Source organism: Podarcis erhardii, assembly GCF_964252035.2.
Source record: "Podarcis erhardii genome assembly, chromosome: 11".
In the NCBI taxonomy this organism is placed as follows: Eukaryota; Metazoa; Chordata; class Lepidosauria; order Squamata; family Lacertidae; genus Podarcis; species Podarcis erhardii.
In genome coordinates, this window is record NC_138501.1 from 48135747 (window position 1) to 48162845 (window position 27099).

General features: G+C 47.6%; 1 protein-coding gene and 1 long non-coding RNA gene across 6 annotated transcripts in view; one reads left to right on the forward strand and one right to left on the reverse strand.

Annotated features, from left to right (window-relative positions):
- Nucleotides 1-27099, reverse strand: part of LOC309352899 — a 181066-nt gene that overhangs the window by 148564 nt on the left and 5403 nt on the right. The window contains exon 2 of the long non-coding RNA XR_014161459.1: nucleotides 5757-6021. This is a non-coding gene — a long non-coding RNA (uncharacterized lncRNA). The remainder of the gene's footprint in view (nucleotides 1-5756; nucleotides 6022-27099) is intronic.
- The window catches only part of LOXHD1 (lipoxygenase homology PLAT domains 1), a 198326-nt gene continuing 185095 nt past the window's right edge, over nucleotides 13869-27099 (forward strand). For all 5 annotated transcript variants that reach the window (XR_014161414.1, XM_081881330.1, XM_081881332.1 and 2 more), the window contains exon 1: nucleotides 13869-14087. Coding sequence is in view for 4 of the 5 variants with exons in the window: in XM_081881330.1 (XP_081737456.1) it covers nucleotides 14045-14087 (43 nt within the window). In the remaining variant the exon portion in view is untranslated. The remainder of the gene's footprint in view (nucleotides 14088-27099) is intronic.

Genomic DNA, 27099 nt, shown 5'->3' on the forward strand with positions numbered 1-27099 from the left:
CACAAGAATGCCGTCAAAAAAGAAGAAAAAACTTCCTCTCTTTTCCAACACATGAAAGAAACAGGACACGAAATTAATTTTGCAGATTCCAAATTGCTCTTTAACACGGAACATCACCACAAGAGAATAATCATGGAAGCCATCGAGATAGAGAAACACCCTCACAACATGAACAAGCGTGACGACACATCCCGCTTGCCAGACATCTGGAAATTAGCCCTCCCCACAAAAACTGACACCAGATCCAGAGGCACACAGAACGCCAACACCAATCAACCACACCAGACCCAAACCCAGACCCTCTCCACAGATGAATTACAGACACCATCCAGTAGCCAATCCATGGTGGCACCTCCGGATGCTGCACCCCCCTGCAATCCCTACACAGATCTGGCTGACACAAGCCACAAAACCACAGCTCGCCCCTATACACGAAGCCAAGCCAGAGCACAACTAAGTACAGTACAGCCATCTTCTCAGGAAAACTCTTCACAAAGTTCAAGAGGTCAAGACACAAAGACTTTAACAACTAATCCACACCTAATGACCCACCTAAGTGGTACTCAGGATATCACTCAAGAAATCACTCAAGATATCTCTCAAGTAATTAAGGAACAAAAGAAGAAAAGGCACACTAGCCTGGGAACTTCCTCTCTGCCCAGAACATTGGAGGCTATACACCACACCCCCTCTACAGTATTTATAGGAACTCAAACACTGAGATCCTGCTCTGTTCCAGTAACAAGAAGCCGAAAGCACCAGCCTGAAGATGACGAGTGAGACCTCGTCGAAACGTCGCCTAGACACCCCAACTTTTACACGGGAAGACACCCGAGGACACCAAAACCTGCATTCCTGTACCCGTGAAAATCTACGAAAGCATATATATATATATATATATATATATATATATATATATATATATATATATATTACTGCCCCTATCCTTCCCCCAGTTTATTCAGGGATCAGGCTGCGGGAAGAGATGTTGAGATGCTACTTCAGCATTGGCAATGTAATAGCAATGTAAACAGTCCACATTGCACAGTAAGGAAAATGGAGAGGGCGAGGGGAGAGAATATGGAAAGCTGGATTGATGGATTCTTTGCAAATAGTGCTTTTTAAAAACACCTGTATAGCAAAATCTTTAAAACATATCAGGGGCTTATGGCCAACTCTCAACCTGTGGTTAACTAGCAGGTCAGGAATAAAAGGTGTAGCACAGCCCTCTAAGAATGCTGGTTTACTGCCTTTAAAACAAAAACAAAACAAAACAAAACAAAAAACTCCCCTTTTAGGCTTTCTATTGCTTAGAAATAGGAGGAGCTGCAGGATTTGAGTTTTGAACTTTAGTGTAAACTGGACCATTTCTGGGCACAATTCAAAGTGCCGGTTATGACCTATAAATCCCTATATGGCTTGGTCCTGGCTACCTGAATGATAGCATATCCCTATGCGAACCTGCCTGGGTGCTAAGATCCTCAGATGAGCATCGTCTTTTGGTCCCATCAGCATCAGAAGCTGGGCTGGCAATGCTTCACTCACCAGTTGGCAGCCACACTGACTACAGCATGATGACATCCTTACAATTTTATTATATAGTTCGATAGATATATGAACAATACATAACATAATATCTGCCCAATAAAGTTATAGAAATCCAATGCATGACATATAATGAATATATACTAAGCAGCAATAATAGAACTGTACAGTTGGAAGGGTTCCAAAGGGTCATTTAGTCCAGTAGGTCTTCTGTGAAAGTGACTAACATACAACCCAATGTCACCCCAGCGAAACATTGTGCAACTCAACCCATGTGAAATAGAGTCTCATAAAATAAGTCGTTGTTTTGGGTACAACCACAAAACATAATACATATTTCTCTATACAAAACTAGATCTTAATTCACAGAAAATGACAGACCCTCCCAGCTCTCACCTGCAATCTTTCTTTTCCCACTTTCTGACCCTCAGAGATCTCCACTTCCCTGCAGCTCATTCAGGATCCTTCCACCATATCTATCTGCCACTTGTATGGGGGGTGAAGACCTTGTCGCCTAATGGCTCCTGCCAAAGGGAGAACATCAAACACATGACCTCAGACCCCACTGCGAACAATCAGTTCAGGATTCAGAAGTATTTGAATCCCTAATACACATCTTCGGTTTTTTGAACATTGACACCAACTCTGTTTATTGAGAGTTCATCTGTATTTTCCCATTTCACTCAGGTGCATCTCTTTGGGCAGAATTGCACATCACATTGAGCTGCCTCTGCACCACCAAAAATGGCACCTCTATAGACCTTTCTCTCTCCCACTCCCCATCTCGAACATGTAGCAAATCCTTCCCCTTGTAAAGGTAAAGGGACCCTTGACCATTAGGTCCAGTCGTGGCCGACTCTGGGGTTCCGGCGCTCATCTCGCTTTATTGGCCAAGGAAGCTGGCGTACAGCTTCCGAGTCATGTGGCCAGCATGACTAAGCTGCTTCTGGCGAACCAGAGCAGTGCATGGAAACGCCGTTTACCTTCCCGCCGGAGTGGTACCTATTTATCTACTTGCACTTTGACATGCTTTAGAACTGCTAGGTGGGCAGGAGCAGGGACTGAGCAATGGGAGCTCACCCCAACACGGGGATTTGAACCGCTGACCTTCTGATCGGCAAGTCCTAGGCTCTGTGGTTTAACCCACAGCGCCACTGTCAAAGCTTTGACAGCCACCCACGTCCCACCCTCCCCTTGTCCTACCACCATCCTATTGTGGTTATATCCACTCTAGCCAATTCACGATGAGAAACATGCAGCACAATGACATTCAGAGGGCTTTTTATTTTTATTTTTTTACAGCGCATTATGGAAAGGGACTGGGGAGAACTCAGCCCCGACCTGCCATTTACAACAGCAGTTCTGTGATTAAAATCTGTTTTTTCCGAAGCAGTTGAGGAGGATATTCCACTCCAGGAGCTGCTTCAGTCCAATTTCTCTTATCTTCTCTTTTCAGGCCCCAATCAGGATGAAAAACGAGTGCTGGAGGTGAGCACTTTTCTGCCCCCCTCCTTTTGCTCGTTCTCTCTCTCTCTCTTGTTATTTTAAGACACCGGTATAGCAGTTCTTGGAGGTGTTTACTCTCCGGTGCATACAAATTACTGAGCTGATTGGGCAATTATGATTAATCTAAAGGAGCAACGTTGACACGGTCTCTGAATTACCTTTCCCTAAAGTGGCAGATGAATATATGCGCATGAAAAATGAATCATCCTGGATCCTATCAGGATTCAAACCCACAGCGGCTCATCCGACTCCCAGTTTCCAAGGGATGCTAAATGGAGATTAGAGCTGCTACGTTTGCATGCTAATACTGAGCCAAGATGGGCGAAATGAAGCGCTTGGTGTTAGAGGATGACATTAATGCAGTGAGCATAATGGAAACGTGGTAGGATGGAGAGAAGTAGGGAGACACGGTTATCTCAGGATACAAACTCAGGACTGGAAAGGGAGTACTGGAGGTGGTGCCACTCTGTACATCAGTGAGGACATTGAGTCCCCAAGAGGGAAGAATCACCGCAGAATCATTGCACGTGATGATACCAGGGCCCAAAGGTGATTTAGTACTGGGTGATGTCTGGGAACAAAATGCTGAGATAGGCTTGACATGAAGAAGCAATCAAGGAAGCCTCCAGAAGAGGGAGTGGTGTAGTTATGGGTGACTTCAACTACCCAGTGTGATGGCCTGGGACTCAGGGTCGGACTCGGAGCCAGAGGAGTCTCAGTCCACACTGGATCCTTTGCCTCAGGCAGCAGCTGAACCTAGTCTAGGGCCTGATTCTGAAGAGCCCCAGTCTGCACAGATTCCCCTGCAGCAAGCACCAGCTGGGCCGAGTCAGGGGCCTGAGCCTGCCCTGGCTCCAGATGTGGGGATGACCTCGTTGCCTTCAGCTGGGCAATCGCCTATAGCTGCTCCACTGCCATTTGGGTCAGGAGAGGCTGAGGCAGCCTCTGGGTCTAGTAACCCACCAACGTCTCCCAAGCTGCAGAGACTGAGGTCTGAGAGAAGGAGAGACCTGAGTACTTGCAGGAGGAGTGCTCGCCTTTGGGCGAGACAGGGAGGGGAGTCACCGGAGGATCAGGACTGGCTGTTATCCCGAGAGAGATAAAAGGCTGTCAGACCCCGCCCCAGGTTGCCCGAGCAACGTTGTTGTTTGCTAGAACCTGCCTGAGACCCTGTGCCTGATCTCCCTGGTTTCCTGCCTCAGCCCTGTTGGACTGACTCCTTGCAGAACCCTTGGATTCGGGACCAGACCTGGACTGTGTTACTCGGGTTACCCCCGGGCCCAACTGTGCTGGTCCCGGGGGGAAGGTTACCGTTGGCGTAGTCAAAGTCCGGTCCTGGGTCAATAGCCTGGAAACAGTTCCGAAGGAGCAGGGCAAGGTCCGAAGCAGGAAGCCGGGAGGGGACAGGAACACTGGAGGAACAGGTCTGGATGCTGGCCGAAACAGCTCTTCATCGACGTTGCTCCTGGGACCGGGCTGACTGGCCTTTATCTTCTCTGAGGCCAGGGGCGGTCCCGGCCCCCAGGAGACCTGCCTCTCCTTGCCTTAAGGCGAGCACTCCTCCTGGGAGAAACCAGTTCCCTTCGCCTCTCTGCCCTGAGCCTCTGCAGTTCAGGAGAGGCTGAAGGGTTACTGGGCCCAGGGGGAGACTCACCTGCAGGCACTGAGTCCTCAACTACTTCTGGAGCCAGAGTGGAATCACCTGGTGCCTGCTCCTGATGATCCGGCACAGGTGCAGGCGCTTCAGAATCCAGGCCCTGCCCCAGTTCAGCCGGCCCTGGAGGTGGGGACTCCTGTGCAGGCTGGGATTCCTCTGGTTCAGCCTCTGAATTGGAATCCCAGGCCATCACACCAGCACAGTGCTTCTTGCAGGGGAACCTGTGCAGACTGGGGCTCTTCAGAATCAGGCCCTAGACCTGGTTCAGCTGCCGCCTGTGATGGCCTGGGATTCCGATTCAGAGGCTGAACCAGAGGAATCCCAGCCTGCACAGGAGTCCCCGCCTCCAGGGCCGGCTGAACTGGGGCAAGGCCTAGATGCTGAAGAGCCTGCACCTGTGGCAGAGCACCGGGAGCTGGCCCCAGGTGAAACCCTTCTGGCCCCAGAGGGGCTTGAGGACTCAGTGGCTACAGGTGAGCCTCCTCCAGGGCCCAGTAACCCTTCGGCCTCTCCTGATCTGCAGAGGCTTAGGGCAGAGAGGCGAAGGGAACTGGTTGCTCCCAGGAGGAGTGCTCGCCTTAAGGCCAGAGGAGGCGGGGCTCCTGGGGGCCGGGACCGCCCCTGGCCTTAGAAGAGGATAAAAGCCCAGTCAGCCCGGTCCCAGGTTGCGGGAGCAACGTCGTTGTTGGCTTTGGACCTTCCTGTGTTCCTGATCCCTGCTCGGCCTCCTGTTCCTGACCATCCGGTGCTCCTGTACCCTGCTCGGCCTCCTGTTCCAGCATTCCTGTTCCCCGCCCGGCTCTCCGCCTCGGACCTCGCCCCTCTTCGTGTGGACTCAGACTACGCTCACGGTACCTTTCCCCCGGGTCCAGCACACGCCTGAGGCCAAGGATCCGGTGTGGACTGAGACTCCTCTGGCTCCAAGTCCGACCCCGAGTCCCAGGCCATCACACCCTCACATAGACTGGTCTCAGGGACTGGCTGGATGAGGAGAAGTGGTGGAAACTGCCCCCCGCCCCCAGGGAAGGCACAGAAAAAGATGAATTACCATATTTTCCGCTCTATATCACGCACCAGACCAGTAGACGCACCTAGTTTTTGGAGGAGGAAAACAAGAAAAAAAAATATTCTGAATCTCAGAAGCCAGAACAGCAAGAGGGATCGCTGCGCAGTGAAAGCAGCAATCCCTCTTGCTGTTCTGGCTTCTGGGATAGCTGCGCAGCCTGCATTCACTCCGTAAGACGCACACACATTTCCCTTTACTTTTTAGGAGGGGAAAAGTGAGTCTTATAGAGCAAAAAATACGGTAGATCCTGGGGCCTGGAGGTGGGACACTGGCCACACCTCAGAAGAGAGGACGAGCTGGGAAGTCCTAGAAGCAGAGAGCTTGAGGGCTATTGAAGAGAAAGAAGCAGGCAGGTGGCCCAGCAGGGTGATGAAGTTTCCAGTTTGGATGCAGGTGCCAACAGCGATGGCACAGGGGAGCAAGACTGCGATGGCCTGGGATTCGGTCTTAGATGCTGAACCTGAGGGATCCCAGCCTGCACAGCATTCCCCGCCTCCAGAACCAGCTGAGCTGGGGCTGGGGCCTGAGCCTGAAGGGTCCTCACCTGTGCTGGATCCTCAGGTGCAGGCATCAGCTGAGTCTGCTCTGGCTCCTGAGGTGATGGAGGACCCATTGCCTGCAGGTGCTCCTCTCTCAGCCCCGTCAGGGGAAGCTGAGGTTGTCTCTGGGTCCGGTAACCCTCCAGCCTCTCCTGAGCTGCAGAGGCTCAGGGCAGAGAGGCAGAGAGGCAGAGGGAACTAAGTTCCCGCAGGAGGAGTGCTTGCCTCCAGGCCAGGAGAGGTGAGTCGCCTGAGGATCGGGGCTGCCCTATGCCTCGGGGCAGATAAAAGCCAGCCAGCCCCATTCCCAAGTTGCAGGAACAACATTGTTGGTTGCTAGTTCCTGCCTGAACCCTGCCCTGCCTCCCTGCTTGCAAGCCTGTTCCTGACTTCACCCAACTCCCTGCCCTGCACCCAGCCTCAGCTACTGTGGACTGCCTCCACGTTACACCTTTGACCACAGACCAGACTTAGACCTCTCCTCTCAGGTAACCCACGGGACCAGCACAAAGACCCTGCAGCTCTCCCACAGATCCCCTCTGACAGCTGTCAGATGTCCCACCACCAGGCCCCTGATTCATCATCTTCTGTTCCTTCCCTGGAGGGGGGTCTCTTGGGTGGGCGGCTCCCACCACTCTTCCTCATCCAGTCAGTCCCTGACAACTGGCTACATATATGTTCCATTCATGGCATATCCCTCACTGCTCCTGTTTTAGTTTTCCTTAGCTGGAAAGTCTCTGTGTGTAGGAAGCAGCCTGTTGTGCAAAGTTAAAATTTGCATCCACTGCTCCATCCACTCTTGCCTCTGGCTCAGCACAGGCATGTGGCCCTTGGAAGACTGCCCAGATGGAAATGTGGCCCTCAGACAGAACATTTTCCCCATCCCTGTGATTAAAAAAAATACAAGTGGATATAAACGAGGGGCTAGAATCTTCAGAAAAGGTGAACAACAACAACAGCAACAATTTATACCCCACCCATCTGGCTGGGTTTCCCCAGTCACTCTGGGCGGCTCCCAACAGAATATTGAAAACACGACAAAACATCAAACATCAAAAATTTCCCTAAACAGGGCTGCCTTCAGATGTCTTCTAAAAGTCAGATAGTTGTTTATTTCCTTGACATCTGACGGGAGAGTGTTCCATAGGGCGGACGCCACTACCGAGAAGGCCCTCTGCCTGGTTCCCTATAACTTGGCTTCTCGCAGCAAGAGAACCGCCAGAAGGCCCTTGGCGCTGGACCTCAGTGTCTGGGCAGAATGATGGGGGTGGAGATGCTCCTTCAGGTATACTGGACCAAGGCTGTTTAGGGTGTTGAAGGTCAGCACTGACACTTTGAATTGTGCTCGGAAATGTACTAGGAGCCAATGTAGGTCTTTCAGGATCGGTGTTATATGGTCTTGGTGGCCACTCCCAGTCACCAGTCTAGCTCTGTTGCCTTAGACATGGAGTGAAGCATAATAAGAAAGGTCTAGATCAGGTATCCTTTCAGTGATCAGGCCTTTTATTATGAACCTCAATTGGCTGTTAGGCCACCATGAGGACATGGTCTAAAAATAGCTTTTGACTATTGACACCTTTTGCATAATTTATTTATCAAGCAAAGTATTTAATGGTTCATGTCCGGTATCAGAAATGGATGTGCACCAGTTCTTGGCTGCCTCATATAATTTTGCAGCTTGTTGAAAAGGGGAATACCTTTCTCGAAATAAGCTCAAGAAAACCAGCAGGTTCTAACCAATTAAATATCCTTTTTTTGGGTGCCCGCTCATTTTTTTTTATCAAGAGGTCACTGCACTCAAGTGGGCAGCGTGTTAAACTTAGGCCTCAAAACCTCGGCTTAAAATTACCTCTGCAAATACCTGGAGGGGTCATTTGCTATCCAGATCTGAAACCTATCTGTGCGAAGTGAAATAATACATCTTAATTTCAAAACCAAAAATCTTGCCTTGGTGGCACATGCTCTAGGTACACCCTATAACCTTCGCTTTACATTACCCAAGTAAAAGCCTTTCCAAAGTTGTTTAGCTCTAATGGATTGAGCTGTCTACACCATAGGTAAAGGTAAAGGGACCCCTGACCATTAGGTCCAGTCGTGACCGACTGTGGGATTGGAGCGCTCATCTTGCTTTATTGGCCGAGGGAGCCGGCGTACAGCTTCCAGGTCATGTGGCCAGCATGACTAAGCCACTTCTGGCAAACCAGAGCAGCACACGGAAACACCGTTTACATTCCCGCCGGAGTGGTACCTATTTATCTTCTTGCACTTTGACGTGCTTTCGAACTGCTAGGTTGGCAGAAGCAGGGACCGAGCAATGGGAGCTCACCCTGTCACGGGGATTCGAACCACTGACCTTCTGATCAGCAAGTCCTAGGCTCTGTGGTTTAACCCACAGTGCCACCCACCATATCTACACCATATCTAGCAGCAATAGCAAGTTCTTTATTGACCTCAAAGCAGAAAACAGAGAACCACACACACACACACACACACACACACACACACACACCCCTGCATGGTGCAAAATAAACCTTGATAAGCACTTTGGATGTTCTCTCACTCACACTCTCTCTCTCACACAATCACAAGGTAGATTGTGTAGGCACAGTGGCATAGCAAGGTCAGGTGGTACCCGGTGTGGAAAATTTCTTGTCAAACCCCCCCCCCCCATTGAAATTATTAAAAGAAGGAAAAATAAGATACTTGCAGTAGGCAGCATTCTGTGAATTCAAGCTGCTTACACAGAGATACACACCTGATAGGAGACAGATAAGTAACGTCACACAACCCAATCGGTTTCATAAGTGGACACTGTCTTACGTAAATTGGCTCAAAGGTTTCGAAATAGGTTATGAAACCTACTTCAGACAGAGCACAGCAAACCGAAAGGACAACAAAATTACAAAACCGAAACGGTAGCGAACCAGGAGGACCTTGAGACTGCACAAAAGCTGAACAAACAGGCATGCTGTACTGAATTGCATCCCTAGTTAAGATCTGTCATTCCAGTATGTTGTAAAATTATACCAGGGTTCTAATACATTTATTTCTGCATCTGCTGCCCATTCCTATAACCTTTTATACGATGATATCTTATGCACACACATCTGTGCCAAGCAGCTATTTCCCATTGCTTGATGCCTCTTCGCTAGAGTTCCTGACAGTTCATTCCTGTTCATTGTTGTGGCACTGATTGTATATTTTCATTTCCCCGTGGAAAGGGGAAGCAGTGACAAATCCAATGGGTATGATTGGGCTGACCTTGGAAGAGTACACCTACATGTGTGTTATGTACTGAGTTGAATAGGATCCAAAATACAGCAGTCTGATTGGTCCTAGAACAATAGGATTCAGAATGCAGCAGTCTGATTGGTCCTAGAACAATGCAGCAGTATGATTGGTCCGCAGGAGCCACCCAATCCAGCTCCAGGTGGAAGTGAATCCACAACCTGATTGGCCTACAGGAGAATACCGGAATTAGCCAATCACGTGCAGCCTATTGTGTGAATAATGTATATAAAGCAGATATTGTGGGGGAACTTCCATTCCTCCTCACCACTATGAGCTGAATAAAGAGCATGAAATCCACTCTCATCTCCGAGTATATTTCAATGTGCCTACCTAGAAATGAACCATAGCTGATTCCTGAACCTGGTGTACTCCAGAAGTTGTGGACGACAACCTTCATCATCCCTGACCCTTAACTGTCCTGGCTGGGGTTGATGGGAATTGTAGTCCAAAGCATTTGCAGGGCACCAGGTTGGGGAACACTGCTCAGCTCATTGGTCAAAACAATTTGTCCTGCTCTAAAATAGGGATATTATTACTGTAATATTATGAGTCTCAATGAATGACCCAATTTTCTGACATCTTTCCCCCCCTTCAGAATAAGAAAGGTTTTCTCCACGTTCTGGCAATCAACACTGGAGATTATGGTTCTGCGGAGCAGGTATAGTCATAAGGACCAATTGTGTCCTTGTGGAATGAATCAAACCTTCCATATGCATTTGCCTCTGTAGCTTTGATGATGTATCTAGTCAAAACTGGTTGGCTTGGGCATGGAGGAAACCACCAATTATAATTATCTTTGGCCTTCTTCTTCAGTGACAGACCTTCTGTAACTAGTTTCCTGCTGGGAAGCCGTGGAAGGTATATATATATATATATATATATATATATATATATATACCGTATTTTTCGCTCCGTAGGGTGCACCGGACCATAGGGCGCACTTAGTTTTTAGGGGAAAAATAAAGAAAAAAAAATTCAGGCTCAGGCCCCTGACTCGGCCCAGCTGGTGCTTGTTGTAGGGGAACCTGTGCAGACTGGGACTCTTCAGGATCAGGCCCCAGACTGGGTTCAGCTGCTGCCTGAGGCAAAGGATCTGGTGCAGACTGAGACGCCTCTGGTTCTGAGTCTGAGCCCGAGTCCCAGGCCATCACACTCCTAAATCTGGGATGGGGAGTCTGTGGTCCTCCAGGCATTGATGAACTACAATTCCCATCAGCCCCAGTGAGCATGGCCAATGGGCAGGGGTGATGGGAGCTGCGGTCCAACATCTGAAGGGCCGCAACTTCCCCATTTCTGTAAGAATCCACGTCCCCCTTTTAGAGCTGCAATTTTCACAGTGGTTTAACAGTCAATGCCTCTTCCCAGGGAACTCTGGGAATTGTAGCTCTGTGAGGAGAATATGGGTTTCTTAAGAAACCACAGCTCCCAGAATTCTTTGGGCAAAGCCAGGGCTGTTTAAAGTGGCATCGCAGCATTTTAAATGGATGGCGTGAATGGTGGCCTGAGGCAAAGTGTGAGAGTTGTTGGGTTCTGAGAAGGCAAGAAAGGTTGAGATCTTGCGAGAGATTGAGTTTCTCTTTGTCAACGGCTCTGCTATAACGGTTACCTGATTATCATATCGAGATTTAGCAGGCCCACATTTGAGAATGCTTGGCTGCGCTTGAAGATTTGCGGGGTGTGTGTTACAACTTGAACTCGAGACCTGCCAGTGTCAGAGATAGTGAGGGACCAACAGAAGACTGTACAGAACGTGCCCTTTGTGTATTTCCTTGTCTTCTCCTTTTACAGCTCAGGTTCTTTCCTTATAGCTTCTGTTAGCCCTCACCATTGGCCACGCTGCCCGAGGCTGAGGAGAACGGCAGTGTGAAGCAAGAATTGCAGAGCAGACCAGATGGCACAGATATGTAGCTACTTTCTATCGCTCAGAGTTTGCCGACTGAGGCAGCTGCCTCACTCTGCCTCATGACCCCGGTGTGAAATATCTGGAGGGCACCAGGTTGGGGAAGGCTGCACCGGACTGACCTGGTGGAATTTCCCTCCGTGTCTTAATGCTTTGATATCATTAGGAGAACTTTTTGCTTAGGTTCCCCATTAGCATAGCTGTCAACTTACAGATTTGAAAATAAGGGACCAGCAGCCTCAAAAATAAGGGATCAGCAGCCAAAATAAGGGATGTTGGTCAACCAGCTCCTTTCCTTTCCCCCATAATAGTCAATCGAAGGAGCCTCCAAAACAAATCCAAAAGCCCTCCTCCCTCGAGATCGCCACCCGCCATTGTACTCAACCAGCTCCTTTCCTTTCCCCCCACCATGTGCCCCCGCTCCGGAGAGACCTTTTCCCCGGCAAGGGCGAGTGGGCCGTCTATGACGTATCCATCCGATTCCGAGCACAGGTATGTTCAGCTTCTGAGCCCCTCCGAGCCAAAGGCAGAAAGCCCAGCCAGCAGCCAAACGAAGCCTCAAGCGGTGGTTCCCACAGCGCAGCAACCTGGCAAAGGGGATGCAGCAAGGAAAACCACCATCACCTCTCCACTGGGAAGCGCTGAGCAAAGGCGAGTCCCCAGGCAACGCGGCCGATTTGATCGGCACAAGGCATGCAAGGGCATGCAAGCTCCACTCCCAGTCATTCTTAGACTGCTTATTGGGTGAGCAATGCAGCCAAGCAACACAGTTGGAGCTACCCTCCTCCCTGGCTGGCAGGAGGAGCTGCTTCCTTTGAAACCCGGGAAATTTAAGGGACATCATCAATAAGGGACAGCAGCAGGAAACAGCTCTGGGATAAGGGAGTTTCCCGCCAAATAAGGGACGGTTGACAGCTATGACCATTAGCGAACGTACAAAGTGGTTAGGGCTGATTATAAAGAAGAGATGAGGGACATCAGGACCAGGGACTGAATGTGGCCCTCAAAACTGCTCTACCTGGCCCTTGGAATTCCCAGGCCACAATCCTCACTGGCTTTACTTCACCCCCTGAATGTTCTTGCCTGGCTAGAATGTGTATCCTTTAATTCTGCCAATGTATCTTCCTGGCCTGGATGGGGAACAACAACAACAACAACAACAACAACTTATTTACCCCATCCATCTGGTTGGGTTTCCCCAGCCACTCTGGGTGGCTGCCAACAGAACAACAACAACAACAACAAAACAACAACAAAGCGATAAAACATCGAACATTTAAAACTTCCCTAAACATGGCTGCAAGTCCCAGGCCGTGACTTTAAGCTGCTGGAAACAGATAAGAGGTGTTCAGGAATTCATTTTTAAAAATAATTTTATATGCTGGGTGTCTTTATTTCTCAATTTGATCCTTTTACATGGTTTTGTATGTATTGTGGTGTTTTACGTATTGTGACTTGCAGCTATTTTTATTGATCCTAGTCTAGTAATTATTTACTGTAATTGTTAAGTGTGAATTTCCGTTTCATTAATATTTGCTGACTTTTTGAGAGTCAACTTTATTGTGTGCTCTTGCATCCTAATATATTGTTGGATATTACTTTATTTTATATGAGTCGTTCCATTTTAAAGTTATGTTTTATTATGACTTGTTGCATTGGATCGGATTATTATGAGGTGTTTGTTCTTTGTTGTATATTTTGTTGCCGTAAATGTCCTTGTGTGTAGTAATATAGAAAGGCGGTACAGTGGTACCTCGGGTTAAGTACTTAATTCGTTCTGGAGGTGCATTCTTAACCCGAAACTGTTCTTAACCTGTAGCACCACTTTAGCTAATGGGGCCTCCCGCTGCTGCCACGCCGCTGGAGCGCGATTTCTGTTCTCATCCTGAAGCAAAGTTCTTAAACCGAGGTACTATGGTTAGCGGAGTGTGTAACCTGAAGCATATGTAACCTGAAGCGTATGTAACCCGAGGTACCACTGTATACAAATTAAAAGTGAAAAGTAAGGAAAGGGAGGGGTGTAGGCAGAAGCAAGCTTAGTGTACAAAGGTAGAATTTGCACTCATTGCCCTACGCACTTTTGCTTCTAGCCCCGCCCACCACTGGCAAATGGCCCTCGAAAGCTTGCTCAGAAGAGAATGTGGCCCTCAGATTGCATGAGATTCCCCAGCCTTGACATGAAGATTAGAGGGTGAGACCCACAGGTGTCGCATTGATTCCCTCGATGATCAATTTTCTGCCTTCTCTCTTGTCTCCCCCTCCAGCAGAGGTCAGTAGGTCCTTTCTGGCTTCATATTTTTTTAAAACGCTCATTAAGTCTGACGGGGCTCTCAGCTGGCTGGCACAGTGCACTTAAATATCAGAAGTGAGAGCTGGTCTGCCTTGACTTCTGGCTGGTGTCAGTCAAAACTCATTTGACAACGGAGTCCTGTCTTGAGGAGCAAAGGTTGGTCGCTCGTTGCTCCTTGTCCGCTCTTTTGATAAAACCGCTTGTTCAGAATCAGAGACCTGAACTAGGAGGGAAGACAAGACAATTTGCAATGTGGTGGAAAAGGAAACTTCTGTCTTCTCATTCGCAGACTGGTAGGACTTTGCTTTCATTGTGATGTGTGTTTTAGACTACAATGTAAATATTTAGAGCCTAATCTATAAATGGTTTTAACTGGTTTTAATCTTGTAACCTGACCTGAGACCTTACACTGAAGGGTGCAAAATGCCACTACTGATGATGAAGATGAAGATGAAGTGTGCTGTCAACCTGGGTTGTTTCTCAAACCAAGTAACACAGTTTGCTATCTCAATGAATTTGCTAAAGAGCCCCCTGTGCTGTTCTAATAGCCCACTCCAAGGATGTTCAAATGCAATTCTGTATTTGGGACTTAGATGGGCAAAGGAGGAGTTGTTTATTATAGGAAGAAGGGTTTAAGGAAATAAGGAGTTTGGGTCTGAAGCTACCATCAGGATAGGCATGCCAGAAGAGATATAAAGAAGTGAAGAACTGAAGGAGATGTTGCTAGGAAGTCTAATATTGTTTCAGAGTTATTGTCGTGTTAGACTTGTTACTTGCCTGTTCAGCAAAGGTTTCCAAGTGACTTACAACATTTAAAAACATAAAAAAATCATTAAAACATTAACAAATTATGACAAAACGTCAGCAAATCCCCCTTCGGATAGGAGTGGAGGTTAACAGCACAACCCTATTCATGTTTACTCAGAAATAAGTCCCATTTTGTTCAGTACGGCTTACTCCTGAACAAGTGTACTTAGAATTGCAGCCATAATGAGTTTGTGTCAGTTTTGATACTGAATATTCTTTGGCTATGACTTGAAAGTGTGAATATTTATGTTGTGAACTGCCCGGTGAGCTTTGGATGAAGGATGGTATGCAAACTTTAACAACAACAACAACAACAACAACAACAACAACAGGTATTTAGTACCAGAAATTGATGACTAATTATTTCTCATTAGGAATCAACACTGGGCAGTATCTGACAACTGATTGTAATTAATAAACTTTTGTTGGATTTCATCCATTGATTGACCCAATCAGGGAATGTTCCCTTGGATGGGCCAGACCAGGCCCAGACTGTCATGTTTTGCCTCCTGAGGTAAAATGGGAATGTGCCGCCCCCGCCCCTGCTGCTCCTCACCGAAGCCTCACTTAAGTGGGTCACATAGCAGCTGCAACTTCCGGTAAAATCTTGCAAGATCTTGCAGGAGCTGTCGTGAGAACTTGCATGAGCTCAGCAAGATCTCACGAGAGTTCTGTGAGATCTCGCGAGTTCTCGCTGGAAGTCGCCACTGCATGACCCCAGTGGTGGTGGCAGTGGTGGGCAGAGTCCTTGCGGGGGCACCAACCCATAGGATTCTGCCACTTGAGTTGGTTGCTTCAGTCTGCCTCATGAGTGGGTCAACCATAGACCAGACAACACAAACACCTGGATTTCAAATTATGGTGCTGAATTTTTATTTTGACGTTTGGATGACAGATTTTAGACGCTGGGTTTCAACATCAAAATCTGAATCATGAAATTTGATAACTGGGCAAACCCAATTTCACGTCTAGGTGAAAAATACAGCACCCTTTTCTGCCTCATTGATTCCATGACTTGATTGTGTACTACTTATTGCAAAAGCACCTAATCTAGAGGTGAGTTAGAGAATGATTCATTCCAGAAGCTTCTTCAGCTTTGGAGAAGCAGATTTAAGATTTCACCAGGACCAGGACTATGGCTGATGGGTTCTCCAGATATCCATGGGCTTTGGGCAGGGAAGTGACCCCATGCCTGGTCACATGGCTGTTCTCAGTCCAATGATGGTGAAGTTCTTCTTTCAGCTCGCATTACCATCAGCCTTTAGAATGGGAGCTGTCAGGGGACTGCCATCAGAACAGGGGAGGGAGGCAGGGGGGCCATTGGGATACAGAGAGCCCCCGAAACTCCTGAGGAGCAGTTCCTTTTCCAGCAGTGGGAAAAGCCACACCTCCAGTGGAGAAGAGAGGGAAGGGGCCAGCCAAGCAAGGAAAGGGCTCGAGGATGTTGCGGAGAGCCCCAGCGCCTCACCTGGCCAGGAGGGATGCATGCCACTTCCGTTGCCCACCTTGCGCAGAGGGATGAAACGCAAGGAGGGAAGGAGGAGGCTTGGGGTGTCGAAGTTCTTATGTTGGGGGAGAAGCCGGAAGGGGCCACTCCTGGATTCTTCAAGTGACTGAGACGGACATGAACTTGGTAGATCTGCACTGTAAATAGTTTGCACAATAAAACCTGTAAAAGCCAGGTCAGAGTCGTGTCTGGTTACTCACGAGCAACCACCACCAGCATCTGACAGGAGCCTTTAGAATGGGAGTTGAGCATATGCTCTGGCCACTTGGGGAAAGACTCTGACCTTGCATGCCAGAGGTCCCAACTTCAATCTCTCGTGTTTCCAAACAGGGCTGGGGAAAGCTCCTTCTGGAAGCCTTGGGGAGCCATTGCCAATTGGTGTCAATTAGCAGTGGTTTGCCAAGTCAATCTTGACCAACTCGGAGGGTCTGATTTGGCCCGTGAGGCCATTTCCTGCAAAACCATGCTGACCCATCATCTGACATCACTGCTCCCCACTTCCATCAGTGCCGGATTAACAGCTAGGCAGAGCAGGCACTGGTTTATAGGCTCCCCACCTTTTAGAGGCCCCACAACAATGGATCAAAATAATATTGCGTAATAGAATTGGTTTATTAAAATTGTTGGTTGGTAAAAAAATGTATTACCAACCAACAATTATTTAGGGGATAAGGGTTCATCAGTAAAGACCTGGTTATGTTTAGAATGATACCGCATAGGGAAATGTTCCCTGATACCAAGATGAGGGATCCTATGGAATGCAGATAGAGAGAATTGATAAGAATAATGATCTGTTGTGACCTTGACGGAAGCGTACAATAGACGAGCCTTCTTGTGTTTTGGCTCATTTCCCCCCCTTCCTTCTCCTTCTCCTTCTCCTTTTTCCTTTTTCTTTTTTCTTTCTCATAATGGCTTATGTTCTATGCCATGTACTTTGATATTTTTTGTAGTTTTTTTTAGCCTTTTCCATTATATTATTATTATTAAGGATTTTTCTTTTGTAATTTTGGTTGTTTATCTGCATTTGTTTAAAGCAAAATAAAAAAATACTAAAATAAAATTGTTGGTTAGCAAAAAAATGTATTAGGAGATAATATGCGAGCCCACCCCACCCCCCAATTTTGAATGCCTAGGGGCTTCCACGGGGTTTAATCCGGCACTGCCGCCCATTGGAACATTTGCACACAAATGCAGCACAAACGAAAAAGGATGTTAGGCAGATGACTAGCTTCAAACCAAGAGGTGTGGATCATATCACTGGGATTAAGTGGGCCAGACGGAGGCTCCCAGGTAGCCAACCGCCTATTAAGAAACCAGGCTCTAAATTTTTCACACGGAATGACTTAATCTGTCTGAGGTTGCACTCCTGTTGTGTTCTTCAGTGTAGGTCCACTCTGCGAAGGGACTTTCCTCTTATTGGTTTCAAAGGCTTGAATTTCTCCTCATTGCTTCCTTTTCTTTGAGTAGGGGCTTGGGTTGCTAATCTCCCCATGACATTGGAAGCCCCATTTTGCCATTGTCTCCAGAGGCCTTTTCTTCTGGGGGATGGCAAACGTGGGTAACTGTATCGCTCTCCTCTAATTTCCGGCGTCCGGCTGCAAAGTGGCATAATGTTCTTTTATCATCTTTCCAAACTCTTACTTTAAATCCAGGCTGGGGAGGGGCTCCTATTTCCCAACCAGGTCTACGATTCCCAAAGCGGTTTAAGAGCCACTTCCTCTTCCTTCCAAAAGGGAACTTTTGGAATCATAACTCCAGGAATAGGAGGCCTCCTAACACCTCTAACCCCACATAACAAACTGCAACTTCCAGAAGTCTTTGGGGAAAGCCATGACCATTTAAAGAGATATCACAGGGCTTAAAATGTATGGTGTAGCTAAATAATAATAATAATAATAATAATAATAATAATAATAATAATAATTTATTAGAGTAGTACCTCAGATTAAGTACCAGTACTTAATTCGTTCCAGAGGTCCGTTCTTAACCTGAAACTGTTCTTAACCTGAAGCACCACTTTAGCTAATGGGGCCTCCTGCTGCTGCCGTGCCACCGGAGCACGATTTCTGTTCTCATCCTGAAGCAAAGTTCTTAACTTGAGGTACTATTTCTGGGTTAGCGGAGTCTGTAACCCGAAGCATCTGTATCCTGAAGCGTATGTAACCCGAGGTACCGCTATATTTATATTTCGCCCATCTGGCTGGGTTTCTCCAGCCACTCTGGGCGGCTTCCAATGGAATATTAAAATACAATAACCTATTAAACATTAAAAGCTTACCTAAACAGGGCTGCCTTCAGATGTCTTCTAAAAGTCTGGTAGTTGTTTTTCTCTTTGACTTCTGGTGGGAGGGCGTTCCACAGGGCGGGTGCCACTACCGAGAAGGCCCTCTGCCTGGTTCCCTGTAGCTTTGCTTCTCGCAGGGAGGGAACCGCCAGAAGGCCCTCGGTGCTGGACCTCAGTGTCCGGGTAGAACAACTCAAGGTCAGCATGGTGCAAATGGATCAGGCCAATGGCCCATCTAGCCCTCACATGCTATGATTTACTCCTGAGTAAACATGCATGAGGATTGTGCTGGAAGTGAACGATTGCATCTCTCTCCTCCACTGTTTTGGAGAATTCGCGTCGCCCTGCCTCACAGTGAGCTCGGCTTCAGCGAGACGCCGCTCTGAGCAGAAGCTGGCCTCAATTTCCTTCTGCCCTGGAGACAAGGTTAGGATGACAGGAGAGCAGATAGAAACCATAGCCCCCTGAGGTGGCCCGAGCCTCGCTCCCTGTCACCCTGTGTTTGCTTGATCCGTGTGGCAAAGCCTGCTCCAATTTGCCACAATGCCTCCCAGCGCAGAGTGCAGGCGGAGAAACAGACACTGTGGCATGATGATCAGACAGAGACAGGGAACAGAAAGAGCCAAGGCTGCCTTGGGTGCCGCAGGAGATGTGACAGGAAGATGACAGCCCCTTGGATGCGGAATGCCTCACATTGTAATAAGGGCAATAGACAAATTCATGGAGGAGAGGGCTACTAGCCAGGATAGCTACTCTCCTCCTGATGGACTTCCCATGGGGACATCTGCTTGGCCACTGTGATGACAGGGCTCTGGACCAAATGAACCTTTGGTCAGATCCAGCACAGTTCTTATGTTCCTATAAAGTCACAGCCCATCCCAGGTAAATAAGGCACATACCGTATTTTTCGCTCTATAAGACGCACCAAGTTTTTGGAGGAGGAAAACAAGATAAAAAAATATTCTGAATCTCCGAAGCCAGAACAGCAAGAGGGATCGCTGCACAGTGAAAGCAGCAATCCCTCTTGCTGTTCTGGCTTCTGTGATAGCTGTGCAGCCTGCATTCGCTCCATTAGACGCACACACATTTCCCCTTACTTTTTAGGAGGGAGAAAGTGAGTCTTATAGAGCAAAAAATACAGTATCTCTCTCTTTAAAAAAATAAAAAATTAGGCATTTCAACATAACAATTTATCAAAAACATATCATCCTCATCCCCCCCCCTTAATTTCCCCTCCCCCCCAAGAAAAAACCACCCGGACTTCCCTTAGCTCCTCTCTCTGGTTTTTAAACACAGGTTGTTCTCTGCATATTACAAAATTGTAAAAATCCTTATATTATCTATTTGTATGTTACCAATAATAAATTTGTGATTGTTTATTCCAAAACTGCCAAGGAGTCCAGTTCATTTCATTGTTTCTTTAAGTACTTTGTAAAAGGTTCCCATTCTTCTTTAAAGTCACAGTTGCCTTATCACGCAGTTTGTGCGTCAGTTCCGCCAGTTCCGCATAATCCATCCATTTCCCTTGCCACTGTCCTTTTGTTGGGATTTCTTCATTCTTCCATCCTTGTGCTATTAAGACACTTGCCACCGCTGTCACATACATAAATATGTTCTTCAATTTCCTTGGCAGGTCTATCCCTACAATCCCTAACAAAAATGCTTCAGGGTTTTTTTTACAAATGTTAATTGGAACAATTTCTTCAATTCATTGTATATCATTTCCCATTTTTAAAAAAATTTCACTACAATCCCACCACATATAATAAAAAGTCCCTTCTTTTTCCTTACATTTCCAACATATGTTTGAACCGGTTTTGTACATTCTTGCTATCTGTACTGGTGTTATATACCATCTATACATCATTTTCATATAGTTTTCTTTCAATAGAGAGCAGTCTGTAAATTTTAAATCAGTTTTCCACAATCTTTCCCAATCTTCAAACATTATGTTATGGCCTATGTCTTGTGCCCATTCAATCATGACTGAGCCAGTGTGGTGTAGTGGTTAAGAGCGATAGACTCGTAATTTGGTGAACCGGGTTCGCTTCCCCGCTCCTCCACTTGCAGCTGCTGGGTGACCTTGGGCTAGTCACACTTATCTGAAGTCTCTCAGCCCCACTCACCTCATAGAGTGTTTGTTGTGGGGGAGGAAGGGAAAGGAGAATGTTAGCCACTTTGAGACTCCATAGGGTAGTGATAAAGCGGGATATCAAATCCAAATTCTTCTTCTTCTTCTTCACCTCCTCATCTTTTGTTTCCCATTCTAGCAGAATACGCCTTTCAGCAATTTTGTTTTCCCTTCCACAACTTTTCGGAAATCTAGATATCATATAACTGAATCCTTTCTTATTGTCTCGTTGTCAACTCTTTATTGACACATATCTCGTTGTCAACTCTTTATTGACACATATCTCGTTGTCAACTCTTTATTAGCACAAAAAACACAGCAGCTTTCATGACGTTCCAGATATGCACACACAAGCACTTCTAGCCTCTAGACAGCTGTCCACCGGTCTGGGCCCTATGGAGCAGGTGCAGCAACAGTGGGGCGCCTTCCCTCCCCCAGCTTAAATACCGTCCTCTGATGGATTGTGGGCCTGCAGCCTGAGACTTCTGCATGGAAGTCATCACTGATCTTTTCTTTTTCTTTATTAGGTTTTACAAAGTCAACCACACAATTCACATTCTTAAAAATATTAAAATAAAACAAGATTTCCCCAAACATTAGGACCTTCTACAGAGAAAAAGGACCTTCCCCCCCCAAAGAGCACATTGAGAACAATGCAGTCTGCGTGTGGTCCATGTGATTCTTTTGTGAAGAAATTACGCCACATGGTCTCAACATCTCCAGAGAGAATTTTTTGCATTTCCAGGGTGGCGGGTGTCAGTAATAAATATAATGGAATCGCCTGGGTTGTTTACAGCTTATCTTAGCGGATCACATTTCCCCAGAAAAGCCTTGACATTCATGCTTGATTTCCCCGACTCTCTTGGTAAGAAATGAAAGAGGTTTCAGCTTGCTGAGAATGCCTGCCTTTGGCCCCCGTTGCCATCTCAGCACCAGGCTCCGAAGCAATTCAATTAGTCGGGGTTCCTTTCCTGGTGTCTTCAGAAGAGGAAGACTCAGAGCCAGGGGAGTGGGGGTGGGAGAACATAATGGTTGGATGCTGAAGAAACATCTGCTTGAGTGAGTGAGAGGAACCAGAGGTAGAAGAGCAGTTTTGTTCCTACACCATTAGGAAGACTAGGTCCAGGGTAACCCGAGAACCGCGGTCCAGGTCTGATCCAGAATCTGAAGGTTCTGCCTGGAGTCAGTCTGACAGGGTCAAGGCAGGACACGAGGCAGGAGACCAGGCAAGATCTCTGGCAGGATTTAGCATACAACAATGTTGCTCCCACAACCTGAGGCGGGGTCTTTTATTTTTGTCGGGGTAATGGCCGGTCCTGATCCCCCGGTGACTCACCTCCCTGTTTCGCCCAAAGGCGAGCACTCCTCCTGCGAGTACTCAGGTCTCTCCTTCTCTCAGACTTTAATCTCTGCAGCTCAGGAGAGGTCGGTGGGTTACTAGAACCAGGGGCCGCCTCAGCCTCCCCTGACCCAACTGGTAGTGGAGCAGCTGTAAGTGATGGCCCAGCTGAAGGCAACGAGGTCATCCCCGCATCTGGAGCCAGGGCAGGCTCAGGCCCCTGACTTGGCCCAGCTGGTGTTTGTTGCAGGGGAACCTGTGCAGACTGGGACTCTTCAGGATCAGGCCCCAGGCTTGGTTCAGATGATGCCTGAGGGAAAAGATCTGGTGCAGACTGAGACTCCTCTGGTTCCGAGTCTGAGCTTGAGTCCCAGGCCATCACACCGGGCTTCTCTTCAGGTGGAACTTGCCAGAACTCAGTTTTGGCACCTCTCAGGTGGGTGCCATTGCCTTTACAAGAGTACAAGGGACACACTGAGCCTCTTGGGCTTGCCGATTGGAAGGTCGGCGGTTCAAATCCCCGCGACGGGGTGAGCTCCCATTGCTCTGTCCCAGCTCCTGCCAACGTAGAGGTTCGAAAGCACACCATTGCAAGTAGATAGCTACCATTGCAGTGGGAAGGTAAACGGCGTTTCCGTGCGCTCGGGTTTCCATCATGGTGTCCCGTTGTGCCAGAAGCAGTTTAGTCCTGCTGGCCACATGACCCGGAAAGCTGTCTGTGGACAAACGCCAGCTCCCTTGGCCTGAAAGTGAGATGAGCGCCACAACCCCATAGTCGCCTTTGACTGGACTTAACCGTCCAGGGGTCCTTTACCTTTACCTACAAGGGAGGTGTTCATGGTGAATTCCCGCACCTCTTTTTCTTGAAAAATAGCACTGACTAAATCCCATGGCCCAAGTGAGACCAACGGTGTGATGCCAAGTTGTGTGTTGGACTAAACCAGGGTGATGTCTATTCAGATCAAGCCCAAGGCATTTTGCTGCCTGAGGCAAAGGACAAGATAGCATCTCTCTGCACCCCCTCCATTCCACATATGTGGCTCATGTTCTCCTGTCCTGTCCACTTTATAAAGATCTGAGGAATGAGATCATCACCCCACTTACTTACCATCTCAGGCCGCCCAACTGAGGCCACATTGTTCTTTCTTTTATCAGATCAAAATGATCAGACAACAGCAAAGGTTGCTAGGTTTATCGAGGGTGCAATGAGATTAAGGGCCACTATCTGAACGATAATCTCGGTCATTTGATTGCCCTTCTTACCCATTGCTGTCTTTTTTTATTTGTATATATTTTATTTTTATATATTGCTTGTTTTATGTTGCTATGGCCATTGGCTAATGCGAATAAAAGTTTATCTATCCACATATGGAAGCTAACTAGACTGGGGGTCGAATCTTACTTCAGCGTTGGCAACAGGGCAGCGCTGTGGGCAGAAGGCTGTGTGTGAGCAAGCTTTCTGTCTCACACACAGCTCTGATGCCTGCCCCTCAGCAATTGCTACCTGAGGCAGCTGACTCCCTCCACCTAACAGTAGAGCCGTACCTGGGATGAGTTTAATGCTGGACGCAATCTCTCAGCCTACCGTCACAGGCTAACATTGGAAAACCCACGTATGTTGCTTTGAACAACCTGGAGAAAGGGAGAGATACCCCACCACCAACTGCACAAAAAATGAATCTTTGAAGAGCCACAGGGTATTTTGCCATTTCACCCTATTACATCTTCTCTGGCAGGGCTGACAAATGAGGAAGAAAGGAAGTAGCTTGAATTGGGGGGAGTGGACAGGGAAAACGCAATACATTCCTCAGTTCCATTGAGGATGCCAGGAGCAGGTTGTTTTGCCTGCCTTCTGAATTTGAGGCTGGGCTGAGGCACAGTTAATGTGGAAGGGAAGAAGTGTTAAAACATTGCCCTCTTCTGGACACAACTGGACACCTGATATTTAGGAACTGCAAGCTCACTATAGGCACATAGGAAGCTTCTGTATTAACTGAATTGGACCATCTAGGTCAGGGCGGCCCAACTTTTCATACCAAGTGGACTGCAAGAATACTTTGACACGGGACCCGTGGGCTGCACACTGTCTTGTCGCACTGCAGAAGGGAGCGTGGCCAAAATTTGACACCCTCCCTGCCCTAGGCTTTGGGAAGGAGGAAGGAGAGCTCAGACAGGGTCCCGGTGGAGTACAGGATCAGGTTTAAGGTGCTGGTTTAAAGCTCTATATGGCCTAGGACCCTCGTACCTATGGGACTGCCTCTCCTGGAATGTCCCACAGAGGAACTTACAGTCTTCAAATAAAAACATCTTGGAGATCCTGGGCCACAGGGAGGTTAGGCTGGCCTCAACCAGAGCCAGGGCTTTTCCGGCTGTGGCCCCGATCTGGTGGAACACTCTGTCACAAGGGACTAGGGCCCTGCGGGACTTGACATCTTTCCGCAGGGCCTGTAAGACAGAGCTGTTCCACCAGGCCTTTGGCCAAGACACAGTCTGACCCCCTCCTTTGGTATTCCTCACAGAACTCTAGCCCAATGGTTGCCATTAATTTGATTCTGAATTGATTTTAAAACGAATTGGTTTTAGAATGCTGTGTTACTTTTATTGTTGTTAGCCGCTCTGAGCCCGGCTTCAGCTGGGGAGGGCGGGATATAAATAATTTTTTTATTATTATTATTATTATTATTATTATTATTATTATTATTATTATTTTATTAGAGTTCTCCCACCTTCTTCCCAAAGCTGGGAATGCACTAACTGGGCTTTGGGGACGAGGTGGGAGGACTCTAGGACCCTGTCAGAGCCCTCACACCTCCTCCTCAAAGCCCAGTGCCCTATGTATGAGGGGTAAAGTGTATATTCACAACTCCACCTTCTTTTGCCTCTGGTCCTGCTCAGCACTATCGTATGGCCCCCAGAAGGTTGCTTGGAAGGGAATGTGCCCCCCATGCTGAAATATGTTATCTAGCCGAGCCTTAGAACTACAGGCCTGTGCTTTCCTCCATTATATTTACAGCTCCTGTTCCCCCTTTCTCCCTGTTCCCCCACTTCCTTTTAGTGTTGAAATGCATGAATTTAATTTAATTTATTTATTGAAGTTCAGAGGAGAAGGGATGGGGGTTTTCTGATGCACTCAGCTGGAGGGGTTTGCAAAGCAGGGGAACAGCTCATTGTTTTGCAGAGTTCTTTGGGGATGGGGGAATTCAGATCATTTTGCATTTAAAGAAGCTCCTACCCAATTTGCGTTTCTGAAACAATATGCAGAGTGGTTCTTTGAAATTTGCACTTTTCCATATTTTTTCAACACAGTTGTCTAGTCCAGTGAAGATGCATACACTGAGGTAAAGTGAATATTAAAAGGCATGGTGAAAATTACATACCAAAAAGACATTAATTCAGGGAATATTGCTTGGGGAAAATGTACAAGTTAGGAGAACTTTGCACTCAAATGTTAACGAATATTCACGAAGACTTAATTATTTTTTTATTTTTTTTGCAAACGGATGTAGAAAAATGAGGAACTGAATTTGAGACTGGAAAAATGAGAAACTGAAATTGACAGACCCGGTCATCCGTAGGTCTGAGTGAGAGAGCTTTGAATTCTCCCTCTGGCTGGCTTGGAAAACAGCTGGACCCCACAGCTGTCTTCAAAGCTTCACGGCTCCATGTGAGTTGCAGAAAGGAAGGGGAGAAGCTGCCCCCTTTCATTAAAACTCAGATTGCTTTGCAAAACAGCTCCAGCTCTTGTCGCTGCACTGGGCGTCCACTTACTGCGTACATGCAGCACGCCCGAGCCACGCATCTCTCCTGGGAGTGACACAGAAGCTGGGATAATTGCTGGTGCATCAGGACCAGATCATCTTGTATTAGGAGCTTATATTGCAGCTGGAGACTCTACTCCAGGCATCCCCAGCCTGCAGCCCTCCAGATGTTTTGGACTACAATTCCCACCATCCCTGACCACTGGTCCTGTTAGCTAGGAATCATGGGAGTTGTAGGCCAAAACATCTGGAGGGCCACAGGTTGGGATGCCTGCTCTACTCCTTCCTGGCTCTCATTCTTGTCCTAAACCATACAGATGCTTCCTCTCCTCTTGAGTAGTCTCATAGTCAGTCACTGAAATTTCTGCTTGACTTCCATCTCCTCTGCTCCAGGCAGATGAATTAGGGGCCTCCAGTACTGGCTTAGGGATGTTCAGACTTGATGACCTCCTCAGGGTCCTTAGTGGTGTGGAGATCAGTTGGGGGGCGGGTCCTGCTCCTGTAGATTCTCCTCTGAGGATCCTCAGGTTTGAGGTGCTGGTAGGGCTGATCCCGGATAGATATTTTAGTAGTTTGCAAAGTTGCAGTCCAAGGAAGTGCAGGAGAGTTTTGCCTTTTCTGCAACCCCTTTCCCTCAGATGTCACCTTAAACCATGCATAGAGACACATTGATTTATTTGTTGTGTTTGTCCATATGCATCTATTCATCCCAGAAGGTGCGCTCCTCCATTGTCTCCTGGAACGTGTCCAGAGGAGGGCAACCAAAATGGTCAAAGGCCTGGAAACGATGCCTTATGAGGAACGGCTAAGGGAGCTGGGCATGTTTAGCCTGGAGAAGAGGAGGTTAAGGGGTGATATGATAGCCATGTTCAAATATATAAAAGGATGTCACATAGAGGAGAGAGAAAGGTTGATTTCTGCTGCTCCAGAGAAGCGGACACGGAGCAATGGTTCCAAACTACAAGAAAGAAGATTCCACCTAAACATTAGGAAGAACTTCCTGACAGTAAGAGCTGTTCGACAGTGGAATTTGCTGCCAAGGAGTGTGGTGGAGTCTCCTTCTTTGGAGGTCTTTAAGCAGAGGCTTGACAACCATATGTCAGGAGTGCTCTGATGGTGTTTCCTGCTTGGCAGGGGCTTGGACTCGATGGCCCTTGTGGTCTCTTCCAAATCTATGATTCTATGATTCTATGATTCTATGAGGCAGCTGGATGTCAGTAACAATGCATGTAGGTCCCACCTGGAGCTCAAGGATGTCCACACCCTCCCATTCTGTTTTATTATCCCAACAAGTCTGTGAGGTAGATTAGGTTGAGAGGCAGTGACTGGTCCCCATTTTCACCCAGTGGACTTCATGGCCAAGTGGGGGATTTGATTCTATGATTCTATGAATGTTCAGGTACAACTTTTCAGGAATCTTGTTCTTTCTTTCCAGCAGGGGGCACTCTGTCCTTAGACTTGAGGATAGCAAGAGGATCC